Source organism: Panicum virgatum, chromosome 4N, assembly GCF_016808335.1.
Source record: "Panicum virgatum strain AP13 chromosome 4N, P.virgatum_v5, whole genome shotgun sequence".
NCBI classification, from domain to species: Eukaryota; Viridiplantae; Streptophyta; class Magnoliopsida; order Poales; family Poaceae; genus Panicum; species Panicum virgatum.
The window spans coordinates 40,931,416-40,948,600 of NC_053148.1; the positions used below are offsets into that span (position 1 = coordinate 40,931,416).

The 17,185-nt window shown below is 52.8% G+C and overlaps 2 protein-coding genes and 1 pseudogene across 2 annotated transcripts; 2 read left to right on the forward strand and 1 right to left on the reverse strand.

Annotated features, from left to right (window-relative positions):
* The first annotated feature begins 8,210 nt into the window (after positions 1-8,210).
* Positions 8,211-9,740, forward strand: LOC120669734 (exopolygalacturonase-like). The gene has a single exon (XM_039949571.1). The coding sequence runs from the start codon at positions 8,222-8,224 to the stop codon at positions 9,464-9,466; it is 1,245 nt and encodes a 414-aa protein (XP_039805505.1). The 5' UTR covers positions 8,211-8,221; the 3' UTR covers positions 9,467-9,740.
* A 708-nt stretch (positions 9,741-10,448) lies between these two features.
* Positions 10,449-11,881, forward strand: LOC120669404 (exopolygalacturonase-like). Its single transcript, XM_039949164.1, has 3 exons — positions 10,449-10,916; positions 10,992-11,513; positions 11,603-11,881. Exons 1-3 carry the CDS (start codon positions 10,449-10,451, stop codon positions 11,879-11,881), a joined length of 1,269 nt encoding a protein of 422 aa, XP_039805098.1.
* Positions 11,882-13,836: 1,955 nt separating this feature from the next.
* LOC120669405 lies at positions 13,837-16,255 on the reverse strand (annotated as a pseudogene).
* Between the last annotated feature and the right edge of the window lie 930 nt (positions 16,256-17,185).

The following is a 17,185-nucleotide window of genomic DNA, read 5'->3' on the forward strand; positions in this document are numbered from 1 at the left end:
TGATGTCGGCTCAAGGCTTTCTCTCAACACGAAGCCTGGAGCCAACCACTGTCGCCCGGGGGAAGTTGATCGTCGACTCCTCCCTCCCCAGGACCATGTCTCTCTCGGTGCTGCTGCAGACAAGACTCCGCCACCAGGCGCGGGGGCCCAACGCCAGCACCAAGGTCGAGCCGGCGAATGACCGCCCTTCTACACGCTCCGTGCTCATTCAAACGATCACCCAGCTCGTGATGAGCGGTCATCGGGCCGGCCTCCGACGGCAGACGGCAACAGCTGGCAACGGCAGGGCCACTCCCATTCAAAGCCAAAGAATTTGTTCCCATGCTATCTGAGCATAGGACAATTCTTGTGCTGGGAGAAGCCCCACAAACTCCCGAGGTGATGCTGGATGATGCTATACAAGCACGTCCAGGGCGCCATCACCCCAATGACTCAGAAGAGCCCCCAAGATGGCAGCTCCACTACGGCCAGCAACGTGCACGCCTTACGGGGCGACGGCTATAGGTTATCACTAGATAGGATTGAGTGTGTTTCTCCTTTGTAATGATTTGGTGCCTACGTGTGGTCCAGAGCGGTAAAGGTCCGCCCTTGTAAACCCAATCTCTGGCTTCATCGCACAAACAGGCGACACCAGCAAGTGGTCCAGAGCGGTAGAGGTCCGCCCTCGTAATCCCGACCTCTGATGTACACCACGAGTCAAGCAATAAAGGAGATTCGCTTTCTCAGTCCTATCTTTACTTTAACCTAATAGCACTTGTTCGTTCAACCTGCATGTTTCTTTCTCCCGCATGGAGTTTTTTCTTTAGTTGCTAACAATCCAAATTGAGTTGCTAGCTTGTGGTCAGGTTGGGACACCCCTTCTAGCTGGAAGGCAGTTCGGACCCCTAGGGACCTGCTCAGGAGAAGTGGTGCCCGTATCCTGGGGTAGAGAAGTTCTGCGTAGCTTAGCCTAGTAATGTACCCTAATCCTACGTACGTCACTGCCCTGTTACGAGTCCCCTAGTATCCGAGTCTGCTGTCCCTAGAGGTCCCGGGCGCCTTTCTAGTATAAGGCCTGGTTTCCTACACCTTGCTGCAAGGCCCGGTGACGTAATTCATGGGATCGTCAGCAACGATCCAAGTCCACTCCGGTGGCCCGCTCCGGCGGAGACCGCTCGCCACGGTCGCTCCAAGTCCACTCCGGTGGCCCGCTTCGGCGGAGACCGCTCGCCACGGTCGCTCCAAGTCCACTCCGGTGGCCCGCTCCGGCGGAGACCGCTCGCCACGGTCGATCCAAGTCCACTCCGGTGGCCCGCTCCGGCGAAGACCGCTCGCCACGGTCGCTCCAAGTCCACTCCGGTGGCCCGCTCCGGCGGAGACCGCTCGCCACGGTCGCCTGGAGCCGGGTCCGGGGAAGTAGTGCTGGCTCCCTGGGCGGTTCAAGGTCCGAGCAGCCGCTTAGCTTGGTTCCGTACTCTAAGCCTGCACCTTCGCCACCCTGCGGAGAGCGCTCTAGTACCTGAACCTGGCAACAAGTGCTACGGCCTTGAAGGGGTCCGGAGCACTCGCTCTCAACATGAGCACGCCAACGCAATCAGCATTGCATCACAATAATGGCCCCACCTGCGGGTTCGTACCTCTCCCGAGGTGGGCCCGGGGGCCACTGTCGGTACCTCTGGACTAGGGTACCCCCTCTTGCTGTGTCAAGACTCGTAGTTATCCGTAACTACGCCCAAAGGAGCTGAGCAACTGGACCCCTGGGGTCCGACTCCATCTCACCGGACCAACAGTCTCGGACCCGCATCCCGCTCGGGGTCGGGTCCGGTGTCACCACGTGTCCCGGAGAAGGGAGCACTCAGACAAAACAGCTAGGGGCCCCGGACCTCCCACGGGGTCCCGGATCCCCATATACTATCCGGACCCCTCGGCAGGGAGGGAACAGACACCCCGTCTGGGGGGTCCGGAGCCGCCGCGTGTCCGCAGACGCAGATACACGCGCGGCTGCCAAGCTTCCTCGGGAAGACTTGGCCACCTACCGCATTCAATGCGGGAGGCGTTAAGTGCGCTCTGCCACAGCAGAGCCCGAGGAGACTTTCGCCAGGCTGTACTGTTGACGGCGCGTTACCAAGGTACACTGTACAGCCACTGGCGCCACTCACGCCACGCACGTCAGTCTGCTACACCAGTTAGACACAACATCTCGGCGACGGAGTATCATAACGCCTACGTGGTAGACCCAACAGTCTACGCCGCAACCTACACTGCCTCAACGGGCGTCTCACAGATGGGACGGGAGAAGACTCCCCTCGGTCAGAGCATCTACAAGGCTATGAAGCGTATCTGGCAAGAGATGCTCCACCACTGTAGCTCCATTAGTGTCTATAGTATACATCCATGTTGGACCCACCTGTCGGGGTCCAACACCTGTGTACGCGCCCTCCTTGCTCTATAAAAGGGAGGCGCCCGTTAGAGAAAAGGTCAAGTTCAAAGAGAGACTTGGGGGCAGAGTATAGACTCATTCATTCCTAGTGCAATACACCACACAGTGGATGTAGGGTATTACGCTCTGGCGGCCCGAACCACTCTAAATCTGTGTGTTCTTGCGTTCTTGCCCCGAAGCTAGATTGGCCTAATAGCTTAGCACTTCCCCGACTACTCTCCCTCGGGGAAAAGGCGGGTGCGTTCCGCCACCCGGCTGTGGGTACCCCCAAAAGCCCATGACAATTTCTTTGACTTGGATTTCTTCACGGTCTCTTCAATTCTTGTCCCTTGGACCGAAGAGCCCCGTCCGCTAACCGGGTAGCGGAACCCCCGTAGGGGCGGCCCTTCGGGCCTAGCTACACCTATCTTCTCTTTGTCATCACTTGAACCTAAAAGCCTGGGAATGTTCATCTTAACAATCATATTAGTACAAGTGTTGTGTGTGTCATCAATCGCCAAAACATTATATTGAAATATGGCATGAGAGGGCATTTTTGCTACAATCTCCCCCTTTTTGGTGATTGATGACAAGACAACCAAAACAAGCAAGATGAATTGCAAGAATAAGAAATTGATACCAATTTGAAAAGTTAGAAACTACTTAGCTTGCTTGGATGACATTTCAATGCTCATTTTAAAAGCCCTTGATACCAATTGTAGAAAAAATTGTAGAACAATGGCTTGTACCTTAGTCCATGGGATCATCAAATTGCACTTCTCCCCCACATTGACTAAGTACCTCCCCCTATCACCATGCATCCTTATTGCATTTTCCATTCCTACCCCTTGCTAATGGCATTATTTACTCCAAACTATTTGCTTGCTTTTAGGGTACATTTCTCCCCCTTTGTCATCAAACACCTAAAAGCTTCATAACCACTAGCAACAAGGAGCATTAGTAGCAAAAAGAAATTCACTAGTGATAGAGTGTTATACCAACTAAATTTCGCATATCTCCCTTTGTTTGAACAAGCTCCCCCTTTTTCAAAGCTTGTGCCACCTCCTATCTTGACATCCATTGTGATGCCAATTGTGATTTGTAGGGGTAGTGTTCAAAAGAAATTGAATTCATGGAGATAGCTCTAGGTGACTAGCCATGCCTCCCTATATCATTTATCTCTTTAACCCTTGGGAGTTGTGGCTTGGTCTTCTTCCCTTGTCCAATCTTTTTTGATCAATTGATACCAATTGTAAGGTTAATTGCAATGTGCATCATCTTGATATCGAAGGATTGAGTGCATTACATGTGGACTAAGGGAGTGTGACTACAACAAATATCACTTTGAAGGCATGTTAGTCACAAAAACACAATCAGTAGAGTTAGCTGCCCCTAAATGTGTGCATTAGTGTTTGAATCACTTTAAAACAAATGTATGCACTTGTATTTCACATAATGGGGATCAAACTCTACAACTTGAAAACATGACACCAAATGAATACCAAAAATAGGATTGATACCAATTGTAGACTTTGGTATTTTCTTTCGAAAATATGTGTCATGGAGAAGCAACGGTTTTCGCCCATGTAGGTTGCACTAGATAAGAAGTTAGTACTAAAACAACCTACCATATGATAGTCTAGGAAGGCATGTCAAAAGAAGGATACCAATAATAAATATAAGATCATGCAATCCTAGAGAGACATTGACCTACAATGATGCATGAAGGATATCAAATGAATTGAGATCATCCTTTTACCTTGCTCATTACCTCATATGTAGGGGAGGGGAATTTGGGTCACTAATCTTTAATACATAACTTGGCTTTACTTCATCTTTGTATGATGCATCCCTACTCATGCATCCCAAACCTTGTCAAGCCTCCAAATTCCCTGTCATTTGGATGCTTACCACCATCCAATGATGGCTTGGCCTCCCCCTAAAACCATGATTCCCCATTTGATTCTCCCTCATGACTTGATTCACTTAGGTATTTCTCCCCCTTTGGGATATGCTTCTTCTCCTTGAGAAAATATCTTTCTTTGATCCACATTTCTCCCCCTTTGGAATCAAATCACTTAAAAGGTCTTGCTCCTAAAAAGGTCTTGCAAAACAATATAGCTCAAAAGAAGATTAGTATCCTAGGGAGTTAGTTCCATGATTCATGATCCAATTGTATGATATCAATGAAGATACCAATTGAGAATTTACTATGGTGGATCACAAAATCACGAAACTAGCATGACATGAGCTAAGCTTTCCACAAGTATGTGCACAAAAAGATAATGTGAAAAACAAGTGCACAACTAGATGTTATAACTAGAAAGCTTAGATCATATCATGCACGAAGGTAGCTACACATATCTTCTCTTCGTCATCACTTGAACCTAAAAGCCTGGGAATGTTCATCTTAACAATCATATTAGTCCAAGTGTTGTGTGTGTCATCAATCGCCAAAACATTATATTAAAATATGGCATGAGAGGCCATTTTCGCTACACTCGGGCGGGGGAGAGGGAAGGGAATAAGGGGGCCAAGGACTTTTGTCCCGGTTGGAGACACCAACCGGAACAAAAGGGGGGCCTTTTGTCCCGGTTGGTGGCTCCAACCGGGGCAAAAGGCTATGCGAGCCTTTTGTCCCGGTTGGTGCCTCCAACCGGGACAAAAGGCCCCTGTCCCCCCGCTGGCCCGGCTAGCCGTTGGACCCGGGACAAAAGCCACCTATTGTCCCGGGCCCAAAGGCTACCAGGACAAATGGCCTGGAACAAAGGCCTATTCTGTAGCAGTGATCATTCCCAGCGGCTGGAACCCAAACCAAGAAGCACAAAAAGGTCGAGAAGGATACAGCCCCGTGGAAAAAATTAACCTACGAGAAGACCGCTGAGGAGGTGGAAGAGGATACTGCTCGATATATAAAAGAACAGTTGAAGCCTAAAGTTCCCCCCGAAGACAGAACCAGTACCTCTAGATGTAGCAAAAAAGGTTCTCGGAAATCTAGAGAACCCACCAAAACCAAAAAGTTTACCCTCGGACTCTGGTAAAGGCCCACAAGCAGAGAAATCAGAAATGTGGCAAGACCATTCCTCAGCTTGGCACACAACAAAAAGAACTCGAGCCCCTCCGGGCGCCAAGGATGCCAGACCTAAACGAGGCGCAATTTCTTGCTAAAACAGGATTAACGCTAGAGCAGGCAAGGGGGTATAGAAGGATATCCCTGTCGCTCCCGTTGTTGCTCCATACGAGCATGGAAAACCTTTTGTCACTGAGGAACGGGAGATGAGTCTGCGCACGCAGATGTTCAATTTGCATAGACGGTACCTGCGAATGTTGAATGACGAAATGAAAATGTTTGGAGTCAAGTATCGTGACCATAATTTCTTCCACGGGGAGGACGACTTCTGGGTGTACTTTGATAATCTATATCACATATACCATCGACAAGCCCTCGACGCATCTATTATCACCATTTGGGTTCTGTAAGTCTCACTTACCTCTATATTAATTCTTTTTGTTAACAAGCAACGTAATTATCTGTGTGCATTATATAATTTCTATTTTATCATTTAATATGGAGATTAAAAGATTTCGAAAAGAAGGATGGCACCATCAAATCGGCTACATGTCTCTGCTGCTAGTCAACCAGAAATACTTAACGAAAATTACAAGGAGACGTGTCAAAACATGTACAATTCATTGATTAGGCAAAATTACAAATCCAATATATTGATACCATACAACTATGGATAAGTCTTGGTCGACTCAATCCTCTTTTATATTTCTAAATAAATACTAAGTCTAATGCATGTATATATGCTATCTATATATGCAGTTATTATTGGATTTTACTCATACTTGCCATAGAGAGCGGCAATCTTGTAGTGTTCGACTCAATGAGAAAACCAAAGTCCGCAATACAACATATCATAGACCCCTTGAACAGGTAAGTTCAGTTTGCACAATCAAATCCTTTTTAAATTTATAAAAATTGTTGAATATCAAACTTAACTTTGAGCGCAGGGTGTGGAAAAAATTTGTGAAAACGAACAAAGGACGTGGTTAATGGAGAGCCGAACTGAACATTAAAATGAATTATCCGGTATGTTGATTCACGAACTTTTTTCTAATTAAGGTATCCCAAATTATTCTGTATTGAGTAATTTATCTATTTCTCCTTAAGTGTGCGAGACAAAAACAAGGAACTGATTGGTGTGGGTACTATGTATGCGACTTCTTGCACATTATGACTCCATGCCGGAAGCCTACTACGGAGGACCTAAGAGTACGTACAAACCATTCACAAGTACATTTTCCTAATTATACTAACGCGATGAAATTAAAATATCAGTCCTTTTTTCCTAAATGATAGATGAGTCGAATCGCAGATGAAGTTTATTTTACCGATCGGATCAACGTCGTGTGCGAGCAGCTCGTCGGATTCATTTTGAATGAGATCCGGGATCCTAGAGGCGAGTTCTACCACGACGGTTACATCCATAAAGGATTTCCATCGACGTCCTGAGGGGCCCAGTAGTTGGACTATAAACATGAATTATACATTTGTAAATATTTCTAAACGTGATGTCTTGTTGTTTGGATATTTGTAAATATATTAGTATAGCTAATTAGTTTAATTATATGCTTGCATTTGACTTTTAGTTAGTTTCAAATATTCTGTGAAATCGAATACGACCAATGAACGTATAGTACTGTAGAGCTCGGGTACGCTTAGCAATTATAAAAAAATAGTAATAAATAAAACAAACAAAATTGGATTTAGTCAAAATAGGGAAAACTCATTGGTACCGGTTGGAAAAACCAACCGGTACCAAAGGGGCTGCCAGCTTGTGTCAGCGTGGCAGCCTCTTTGGTACCGGTTGATCTTTCCAACTGGTACCAACGAGTGCCTAAGGCATCCTTTTCTTTAGCATCGGTTTGGGGGAACCGGTTGGAAAACCGGTTCCTAAGGCCGTTTCCAATCAGTTTCATGGCCCGTTTTCTAGTAGTGTATACAAGGGACGGATGTTTTTTTCACGAGAGAAGGAAGTGGGTTTCATTCGTCCGGTCTAAATTCTGTTTTGAGGAAGGAGAGCAGCCGAGCTGAAATTGCATGCGAAAGGCAGAAAAGGATAGAATGTCAGTGGCACTAGTTGACTGGTGAGATTACGTTTTTTAAAAAAAAAACTTGTTGACTGAGATTTTCTGCCGATGCTAAAGAAGTGAGATGACCAGACGAGGCAAAAGGCAGGGGGTGACGCTGATACATTGTTTGGAGCTACAAGAATTGATTGGAGTAGAGACGGAAGGTATTAGAAGGATTGGACATGGAGGAGGGACGCTTGGATTGGAATCTATGATGGGAAAAGAAAAACGAGCAAGACCTGAAAAAAAAACAGACTCGTATGAGCCCTACATTTATTCGATTAATGATGAAAACTAAATATGTCTTGATTATTTAATTCATTATACGTGAAAACCATGCCATGCCAACCTAATAAAAACCTTTACTATACGCGCCCTACTCGCCTGCTTAATGCAGATGCATGGCCTCAGATGAGGTAGATGCGCGCCAGCTGGCCATGGTGAGAATCTGCCCTAAAAAACACAATGAACACTTATATTTGTGGACAGAGGGGCTGCCATCATGTAATTACAAGAAAATAACCATTGGACGAAAACTTGAGGTCATGAGCTAAGCCTGGTCTGAAAATAGCAATAGGCCAGATGACCATGCCACAAACATAGCAGCGAGAAGCCCGTTAGCAATAGGTATATATAGGCTGGAGCCATTGGTGAGCAATGCAAGACACAAAACTTTGCGACAAAATGGCCTTCCCCAACAACACCATGCTGAGAACTCTCTTCCTCCTTGTGCTTGTCTGCGCTGCGCATGCTGGCGGGAAGGCGAAGGAGAGCTCCTCCGCTCCGGCTGGAGGTGGTGGTGGATCCTGTGACGGCGGGACATGCGACATCACCAAGATGGGCGCGACCGCCGGCGGCAAGACGGACAGCACCAAGGCTGTACAGGAGGCATGGACGTCGGCGTGTGGCGGCACCGGAAAGCAGAAGATCATGATCCCCAAGGGCGACTTCCTGGTCGGGCCGCTCAACTTCACGGGCCCGTGCAAGGGTGACGTGACCATCCAGCTGGACGGCAACCTGCTGGCGTCCACGGACTTGAGCCAGTACAAGGGCAACTGGATCGAGATCCTGCGCGTGGACAATCTGGTGATCACCGGCAAGGGCACGCTCGACGGGCAAGGCCCCGCTGTGTGGAGCAAGAACTCATGCGCCAAGAAGTACGACTGCAAGATCCTACCCAACTCGTTGGTTCTGGACTTCGTGAACAACGGCGAGGTGTCCGGCATCACGCTGCTCAACTCCAAGTTCTTCCACATGAACGTGTTCCAGTGCAAGGACATGGTGATCAAGGACGTGACGGTCACGGCGCCAGGGGACAGCCCCAACACGGATGGCATCCACATGGGTGACTCGTCCGGGGTCACAATCAGCAACACGGTTATCGGTGTTGGCGACGACTGCATCTCCATCGGCCCAGGTAGCACCAAGGTCAACATCACCGGCGTCACCTGCGGCCCGGGACACGGCATCAGCATCGGCAGCCTTGGGCGGTACAAGGACGAGAAGGACGTGACTGACATCAACGTGAAGGACTGCACTTTCAAGAAGTCGACTAACGGCCTCCGGATCAAGGCGTACGAAGACGCCAAGTCGGTGCTCACAGCCTCCAAGATCCACTATGAGAACATCAAGATGGAGGACGCGGCGAACCCCATAATCATCGACATGAAGTACTGCCCCAACAAGATTTGCACCGCCAGCGGCGGCTCCAAGGTCACCGTCAAGGACGTCTCCTTTAAGAACATCACCGGCACCTCCTCCACCCCCGAGGCCGTCAGCTTGCTCTGCACCGACAAGATCCCATGTAGCGGAGTCACCATGGACAATGTCAAGGTCGAGTACAGCGGCAAAAACAACAAGACCATGGCCGTCTGCAACAATGCCAAGGGCTCCTCCACAGGCTGCCTCAAGGAGCTCGCCTGCCTCTGAGCGATTCAAGCCAATGCAACTCGTTCCCTCCTCCGTTGCCATCCATATATATGATGGTAACTACTACCACACCTACATTTCCTGCTTGCACATGCTCGTCTGAGATCGAGCAATTTAAATCCAGACTGGATGGATACTCTTTTACTTTCTTGATTTCTCTCGGGAGTCAGTTGACATAGAATAACAATGTGTGCAGCCGTATGAATGCATGTAAAGCAATGAGATGTATACCATGTATGTATTTATGTACTCAAGTCCCACGTTTTGCCGATTTTGTTTTTATAATTTTGGCAAAAACTAGACATATATAACACTATGTATAACTAGTGCCTGTAAGTGGTCAAATAATGTATGCGACCACATTCTACTAGAAGTTGTTGTCATGTTATTTCCAAATTCTCTTGAGAACCATTGCTTAGAAGATTTTAACCTTCTATTTTTTTATAAAAAAAACGAGTGCCTTCAAAAAATAAAAAGATTAGACAGAAAGAGGTAACTGCAACAACTCCTAGTATGTAGAGTAATTTTAATTCAAATATAAAATGCATGTGCCAAAGGGCCACTAAAAGAAATTATTTTTGAAGGAATTGGTAAAAAAACTCATTTTGCCAATCAGGAAACACATACACACGTTGCAACTTGCAAGGATTTTTTTCCCATGCATGTTCTTTCTTCAAATGGCACTTTTTACATGACAGCCTCGATCGGATTATTTCCTACCTACATGGACCAACCGCCAGCAGACTCGATCGTGATGCCGAGACAAATCAGCCATGAAACAAGGCAAAGACAAGGTGCTCATGGCAAGAGCAGCTGCCTAACAGACAGCACCACACAATTATACGCGTGCAGTTCCAAGAATTCGTTGGGGGCAAATGCCAGAAGAAAAAAAAAACAGAACAGTATACTACGTGCCATAAATCATGCTCCGCGCAATGCATGACGCGTTGCTTCTCCCCTCCACAGGCGGCCAGCAGCAGCCATGGCGTCGGGCCTGGGTGCTCTGCTTCTCCTCCTGGCCATGGCGGCGGCGTGGCTTGCCGCAGACGTCGTCGCTGGCGCCGCCGTCGGCCCGGTCTTCAACGTCACGGACTTCGGCGCGGTCGCGGACGGGAAGACGGACGACTCCAGGGCGTTCCTGAGGGCGTGGATGAAGGCGTGCGCGACGCCCGGGAGGCCCGCCGTCGTCGTCCCCGGGGGCGGCGGGAGCTACCTGCTGCACCCGCTCGTGTTCCGCGGCCCGTGCAGGGGGTACATGGAGGTGCGCGTCGCCGGCGTCCTCCGCGCGCCGGCTGGGCTCGGCGCCTTCCGAGGCTGCCGCGAGTGGGTCCACTTCTCCAACGTCGACGGGCTGCTCGTCACCGGTGGCGGCACGTTCGACGGCCGCGGCGCCACCGCGTGGCCGCTCAACGAGTGCCCCAAGCGACGCGATTGCACGCTCCTCCCCACCGTAAGTTTGATCTCTGGCCGTTCGATCGGAAGATGGACGGCTCTGATTGATTTTGTGTGGATATTGATCGTCCAGTCCATCAAGCTCGGGCGCGTGAGGAACGCGACCATCACCGACGTGACGTCGCTGGACAGCAAGTTCTTCCACGTGACGGTGGCCGGCAGCCAGGGCGTGCGCATCCACCGGGTAAGCATCCGGGCGCCGCGCGACAGCCCCAACACCGACGGCGTGCACATCCAGGGCTCCTCGGACGTCCGCGTCACCGACTCCGCCGTGGCCACGGGCGACGACTGCGTCTCCGTCGGGCCCGGCAGCTCCGACGTGGTGGTGTCCGGGGTGACCTGCGGCCCCGGGCACGGCATCAGCGTCGGCAGCCTCGGCAGGTACCCCGGCGAGGAGGACGTCCGGCGGCTGCGCGTCGCCAACTGCACCATCGCCGGCACGTCCAACGGCGTGCGCATCAAGACGTGGCGCGGCGGCTCCCGGCCCACCGCCGTGGCCGGGCTCGTCTTCGAGGACATCGTCATGCGCAAGGTCCGCAACCCCATCATCATCGACCAGGAGTACTGCCCCTACGCCTCCTGCCACCGCGAATCGGTCAGAGCAAAACTAACTGACCAATTTCTTGCCGGTCGAGATGATCTATCGCGAGACGCTCACGGTTGGTTCCGGCCGCCGGCGTGCAGGAGCAGCGGCCGTCGGCGGTGAGGATAAGCGACGTCAAGTTCAGGAACATCCGCGGCGTGTCGGCGACGCAGGTGGCGGTGAAGCTGTCGTGCAGCGAGGCGAGCCCGTGCCGGGGGCTGGAGCTCAGGGACATCGACCTGCGGTTCGTCAGGCGCGGGGTCGCCACCCAGTCGCAGTGCGCGCACGTCGCCGGCGGCGTGGTCGGCGGCACGCTCGTGCCTCCCTCCTGCATAGGAACGCTGCCGCCGCCTGCTGCATGCTCTGGATCCAAGAACTGAGACAGGGCGAATTTTTGCTCCACTAGTTCGTAAATGGTAGCATAGCCACTAGCCAGAACACCGCTGCTGTACTGTTAGCTCTAATCAAAATCGTTACATTTCTTCACCCAAAAAGAAAGCTCATCAATTTTCTGACGGCCAGGATGGCTATGATGCTATGAGCCACTGAATGACACAGTAAACCGTACACGCTGCAGGGATCTGAATCCCCTTGGTGCCGGTAAAATTAGTGTACAGTAATTTTTAACATAGTAAAATGCACTTGGGGTCCTTAAACTAGTAAGGGTGTGTCAAGTAGGTCCACAAACTCCGAAAATGTAGATTCGGCCCCCTAATCTATTTAAGTGTGTCACTGGAGGTCCAAAACCTCTTTGACCGGGTCTGACCGCCTACGTGGCTTGCCACGTCGGTCCTACGTGGCCTCTCTCTCCCTCTTGCCTCCTCTCTCTCCCACCCGCCCCCTCCCCTGTTCCGGCCCGTGGCCATGGCGCCCGTGCGCGCCCCGCGGGGCTCCCTCCCCCTCCCTCGCCGGTGGGGCGCGGGGCCCTGGCGGCGGCGCTCCAAGCTCGAGCCCGGGGCCATGGCGCTCGCGCGCGCCCCACGGAGCTCCCTCCCCCTCCCTCACCCGAGCGCGGCCCCCACCCTCGCCGTCCCGAGCCGCCGTCGAGCACCGCCCCCACCCTGCCACCACCGTCCCTGTCCGCTCCCGAGCACCGCCCCCGCTGTCTTGGGCCGCCAGCGAGCGCCGCCCCCGCCCTGTCCCGCGCCACCTGCTCCGCACCACCGCCGGCGGTCCCGCGCACCATCCCAGCTCCCGCCAAGAGCTCCGCGCCGCCCCCACCGCTTGCTCTGCGCCCCGCCGGTGGATCCGCTTTGCTCCCGCTCCAGCTCGCAACTTGCTACTCGAGGAGCGAGGCTGGCGGAGCTCGACGAGCGACGAGGCCGCCGCCGGCGCGGGAGGAGGGGCCCGCCTACGGCAGTTCCTCCCCGCCTCCTCCCACGCCCAGATGCCGCTGGACGGCCGCCCCGCCGTCCTCATCCGCGCGCGCGAGCTCCGTGCCCGGCGTAGAGCTGCGGCGATGGCGTCCGTGACCGCTGTCGCCGACGCACACCGCGCGCACGGCGCCGCCGCGCACGTGAGCACGAGCTCCGCGCGCCCGACATCAACACCGCTGGAGCGGGGGAAGGGCGAGCCGCCGTCGCCTCCGCTCCGCCCGCGGCGCTCCGGCCGGCCGCCCGTGCGCGCACCTCTGCGGCCTGCCTCGCCGCCGCTTGGCCTGCCGCGCGCTCCGCCTGCCGTCGCGCTTGGCCTCCGCGTGCTCCGCCCGTCATCGCGCTTGGCCCGCCGAGGCCGCTCCTCTCCGCCGCGGCCGCTCCTCTCCGCACGGCCAGCGCGGTAGGGAGGCCAGATCTCGCGAGGCCTCCACCGCTGCGGCCATGGTCTCCACCGTCGTGGCCGAGCTTGCCGACATGGAGAAGAGGGAGGGAAGCGATGGGGAGGGAGGAGGGTAGCCGGCCGCCATGGCGCGTTCGCCTCGCGCTCACCGGCCACCATGGTGCGCGCGCAGGCTGCCGAGCCGCAAGGAGGGTCCGCCGTCCGTGCCGGCCGCCCGCTCGCCCATCGCCGCGGAGCCTCGCTGCCCGGCGCCGGGAGGGGAGCGGAGCCGCAGGGGGGCAGGGGCGGCGCCGCTGGAGGCCGGAACAGGGGAGGGGCGGGTGGGAGAGAGAGAGGAGGCAAGAGGGAGAGAGAGGCCACGTAGGACCGACGTGGCAAGCCACGTAGGCGGTCAGACCCGGTCAAAGGGGTTTTGGACCTCCAGTGACACACTTAAATAGATTAGGGGGCCGAATCTGCATTTTCAGAGTTCGTGGACCTACTTGACATACCCTCACTAGTTTAAGGACACCCAGTGCATTTTACTCTTTTTAAAACTAACAGCAGCATTCTTCAGTCTCTAGGATCTACGGTCTGATTCCATGGTGTCCAATGCTTGGCTGCTGGTTCTCATCTCCGTTCCAGCACGTCTGGAGAGGAGTCAAGCGTCAGTGACAGGTGCCGACTCGAGCCGGCTGCTGACTGCACTTCGATCTCGCCCTCGAGGGTGAGCATGTGCTCAAAGTAGGAGTGAGGCCAGGATCCTGAAATCCAACCGGCAACAGCATCAGTTGTCTAACAATGTGTCCATTCCGAGGATGAAACATGAGATGCTAACATTGTAGTGTTCAGACAAGGATATAGTTGGCCATTTGGCCCGCTACCCATGGGGGCCCGAGGCCCGGCCCATAATAGCCCGACACGAGCACAGCTCGGGCCCGATTATTATTGGGCTCCGGGCGGCACGGGCCCGATAGCCGGGCCGTGCCTGAGCCTCAATGCCGGCCCATGGATGGGTAGCATGATAGGCCCGTTTAAATACCAGTCCATCCCATTATCAAACCTATTTAAGTATTTTCGGGCTGCCGGGCCAAACGGGCCGGCCCAGCACGATTAAATCACTTTTGGGCCGTGCCTGGGCCGGCAGTGAGGCCCATGGGCAGGGACGGCACGGCCCGTAAATAATTTCGTGCCTAAGTGGGCCGTGCCTAAACGGGCCCGTGCTGAGTCGGGCCGGGCCGCCCGTTTGGCCACCTATAGACAAGGATGGTAATTAGGGTAGATCAGAACAAACAAAGGTGCTTCGATCAAACAAGAAAGAGTGTTGTAGTGTGCTGAATCTGAATGCAACTATGCACCTACACTGCTGGCAGGGTCATACCTTGTTCACCGGATGGGGGTGGGAAGAACTGCAGGTAGCAGAACGACGCGACCACCAATCCTGTAGGCGAAGAATTACAGGGAGCAGAGCGTGATAGACTGACAATGCGATCTTCAGAAAACAGAAGAGAGCTTGGCAACGACAGATGATGATGGGAGGCAATGCAATTCAGTTGAAAAGGAGCATGCGCGAGGACTCCGGCGGTGAACACGTCCTGCCAGTGGTGCCAGTAGTCGTCCACCCGCGACACGGCGACCATGGCCGCAAGGAGCAGCGGCATGGCGACGTGGCCTCCCCGGTCGAACGCCTTGATCTTGCCGGCCAGGTACCACGATAGGAAGCCCAGCCCAGCGAAAGCCCATAGGCAGCTAATTGCAATTGCAAACCTGGAAAGGGAATTGGCATAGCAGAGAGTGTTCAGTGGAGTTACATGAAGTGTGGCCACTTGGGAAGCTCTTGTACCCTTCTTTGATCACGGCCGGGTCTCCGTGGCAGATGACCTCTCTGGTGACGTTGTCGTACCTCTGATTGAAGAAGACTCATCGCGTTTTAGTGAGCTCAAGCAGCTACAGAATACAGAACTCTGAAGTTCAGGACTTTGAGCGAAGAAACGGGTGAGCTTACCGGCAGTCCGTCAGGAAAGCAGCGCCAGAAGAAGTTGGGGCGCGGCCGGCCGATGCCGTCCTTGATGGCGTCGGTCAGGACGGCGGTTATCAGCACGGAGAACAGAAGCCCTGCTCGGGCACCATCAGGCGTGTCAGCAACTAAGCCAACTACTACCAATACCCACCGGGCACAGCTGCAGAACAGGAACAGGAATGGCAGGTGCAAGAAAACTTGCCGAGGATGGCGGGATGCAGGTCGCAGACGTTCCGCCTCCTCACGTATATCCCGGCGACGATGGCCACCGGCGCGACGACGGCGAGCACCTGCAGAGAAACCAGCAAGGTTCTTCAACAATCCAGGTGAAACGCAGGCACATACCCTCGCCATCGTCGGGTCACTCGCGCACGCGACGCACGCACCGGCACGGCCCAGACGGGCACGGTGTTGTCCTTGAGCGGGTAGCGGAGGCCCGGCATCGCGTCTTCCCCGACGAACCGGTGGAAGGGCTCGATGGCGTTGAGCGCGCCGTCGAGGGCGGTGAGGACGGCCAGCACGGCCCAGTCGAGCAGGTGCAGCCTCGCGACCCTGGTCCCGTGGGTCCTGAGGTAGAGGCGCGGCGCTCCCGGACGGGCGGCGGCCACCGGCGGCGGCGGCGGCATCTGGCTGCGGGACAGCCGACGGCGGCGAGAGAGAGGACGGGGGTGGGATCTAAGCCATCAACCTGCGCGCAGGTTTCCGGTCAAGCCATGGATGGGATGGAAGGGATTGCAAATGCCAAATGCAGGGAATGCTTGCAGTTGCAGGAATCGACACAAAGGCTAGCGCGCAGCGAGGTGTTGATTCGAAGTTCGAACTGCCCTGAAGCTCAGGTCGGAGTGTGCTGGAACGGGCGCGTGACTCGCTCGAGAATCTCTGCAACTTGCTCGTCTCAGCTCTCAGGAGAAGCGGGGGGACACTTTTCATGTGACTTCAACCTCGGAGTCCACCAAAATAAGTGGCGCTCTCTGACAAATGCGCGTGCTCAAGACCATTTTCTTTCTTTTTTGTCTGCTCCCATGCATGGTCTCTTCAAATCTTATAACGAGTTCAGGCAGGGTTTAGTTTCTAAAAAAAATTTACACATTATCCGTCACATCGAATTTTCGGACACATACATAGAGTATTAAATGTAGTAATTTAACTGATTAGGCCTAACTAATTATTCATGATTGTATATTAATTACCAAATAATAACGAAATGTGCTACGATATCCAAATTCAAACTTTTTCACAAACTAAACACCCCCTACCCCTACAGTAACGAGCAAGGAAGGACGGCAGGAGATAAGACAACGTGGGCACCCATCCAAGATCACCAAGAAAACACACATAGCCTACGTGGCTGCACGCGACCGGGAGAATCACAAGACTCTCAAGCCAAAGGATCGGAATCCGACCGTCCATTTCGTTTCTTCTACCTGATCCTAGTTTCCTGTACAGCCTCACCTCAAGTAGTTTCTTAATCATTCAATTCTAAATCCTTTAGATGAGCTAGTGGTTGGTGAGTTAGCTTGTTTGTTTTTGTTTGAGTTGTGTCCTTTACTTATGTTCTTTTCTTCTTTTGTATGCACGTGCATCAAGTGAACTTTAGATGTCTTGTTTTACAAGATTCATGCCATGTCTTATGCAAATTAGTCTAGAAGAATACGATTTAGTTACCAAAAGCAAAAGAACAGACAAAAGTTGTGTTGTTCAAGTAAATATTACACAACCAAGAGTTGAATAGGTACAATATAATTTTTGATATATCACATTATTTTTCTATTTTGCTAGACCCATTTTAGAGTCTGGCATAAGGGTCCGGATTTTGCTAAATAGCCCTTCCAAACAGGCATGGAGTTTGCACCATTTGCAAAAAAAAAAAGCACGAACGCACATGTTTCACATTAGAGTTATAAACTAA

Excerpts from the sequence above, each read along its gene's own strand:
- LOC120669734 (XM_039949571.1), top strand. The coding sequence starts at position 8,222 with ATGGCCTTCCCCAACAACACCATGCTGAGAACTCTCTTCCTCCTTGTG.
- LOC120669404 (XM_039949164.1), top strand. The coding sequence starts at position 10,449 with ATGGCGTCGGGCCTGGGTGCTCTGCTTCTCCTCCTGGCCATGGCGGCG. Across the intron at positions 10,917-10,991 it reads ATTGCACGCTCCTCCCCACC|TCCATCAAGCTCGGGCGCGT; the intron begins GTAAGTTTGATC and ends TTGATCGTCCAG. Across the intron at positions 11,514-11,602 it reads CCTCCTGCCACCGCGAATCG|GAGCAGCGGCCGTCGGCGGT; the intron begins GTCAGAGCAAAA and ends GCCGGCGTGCAG.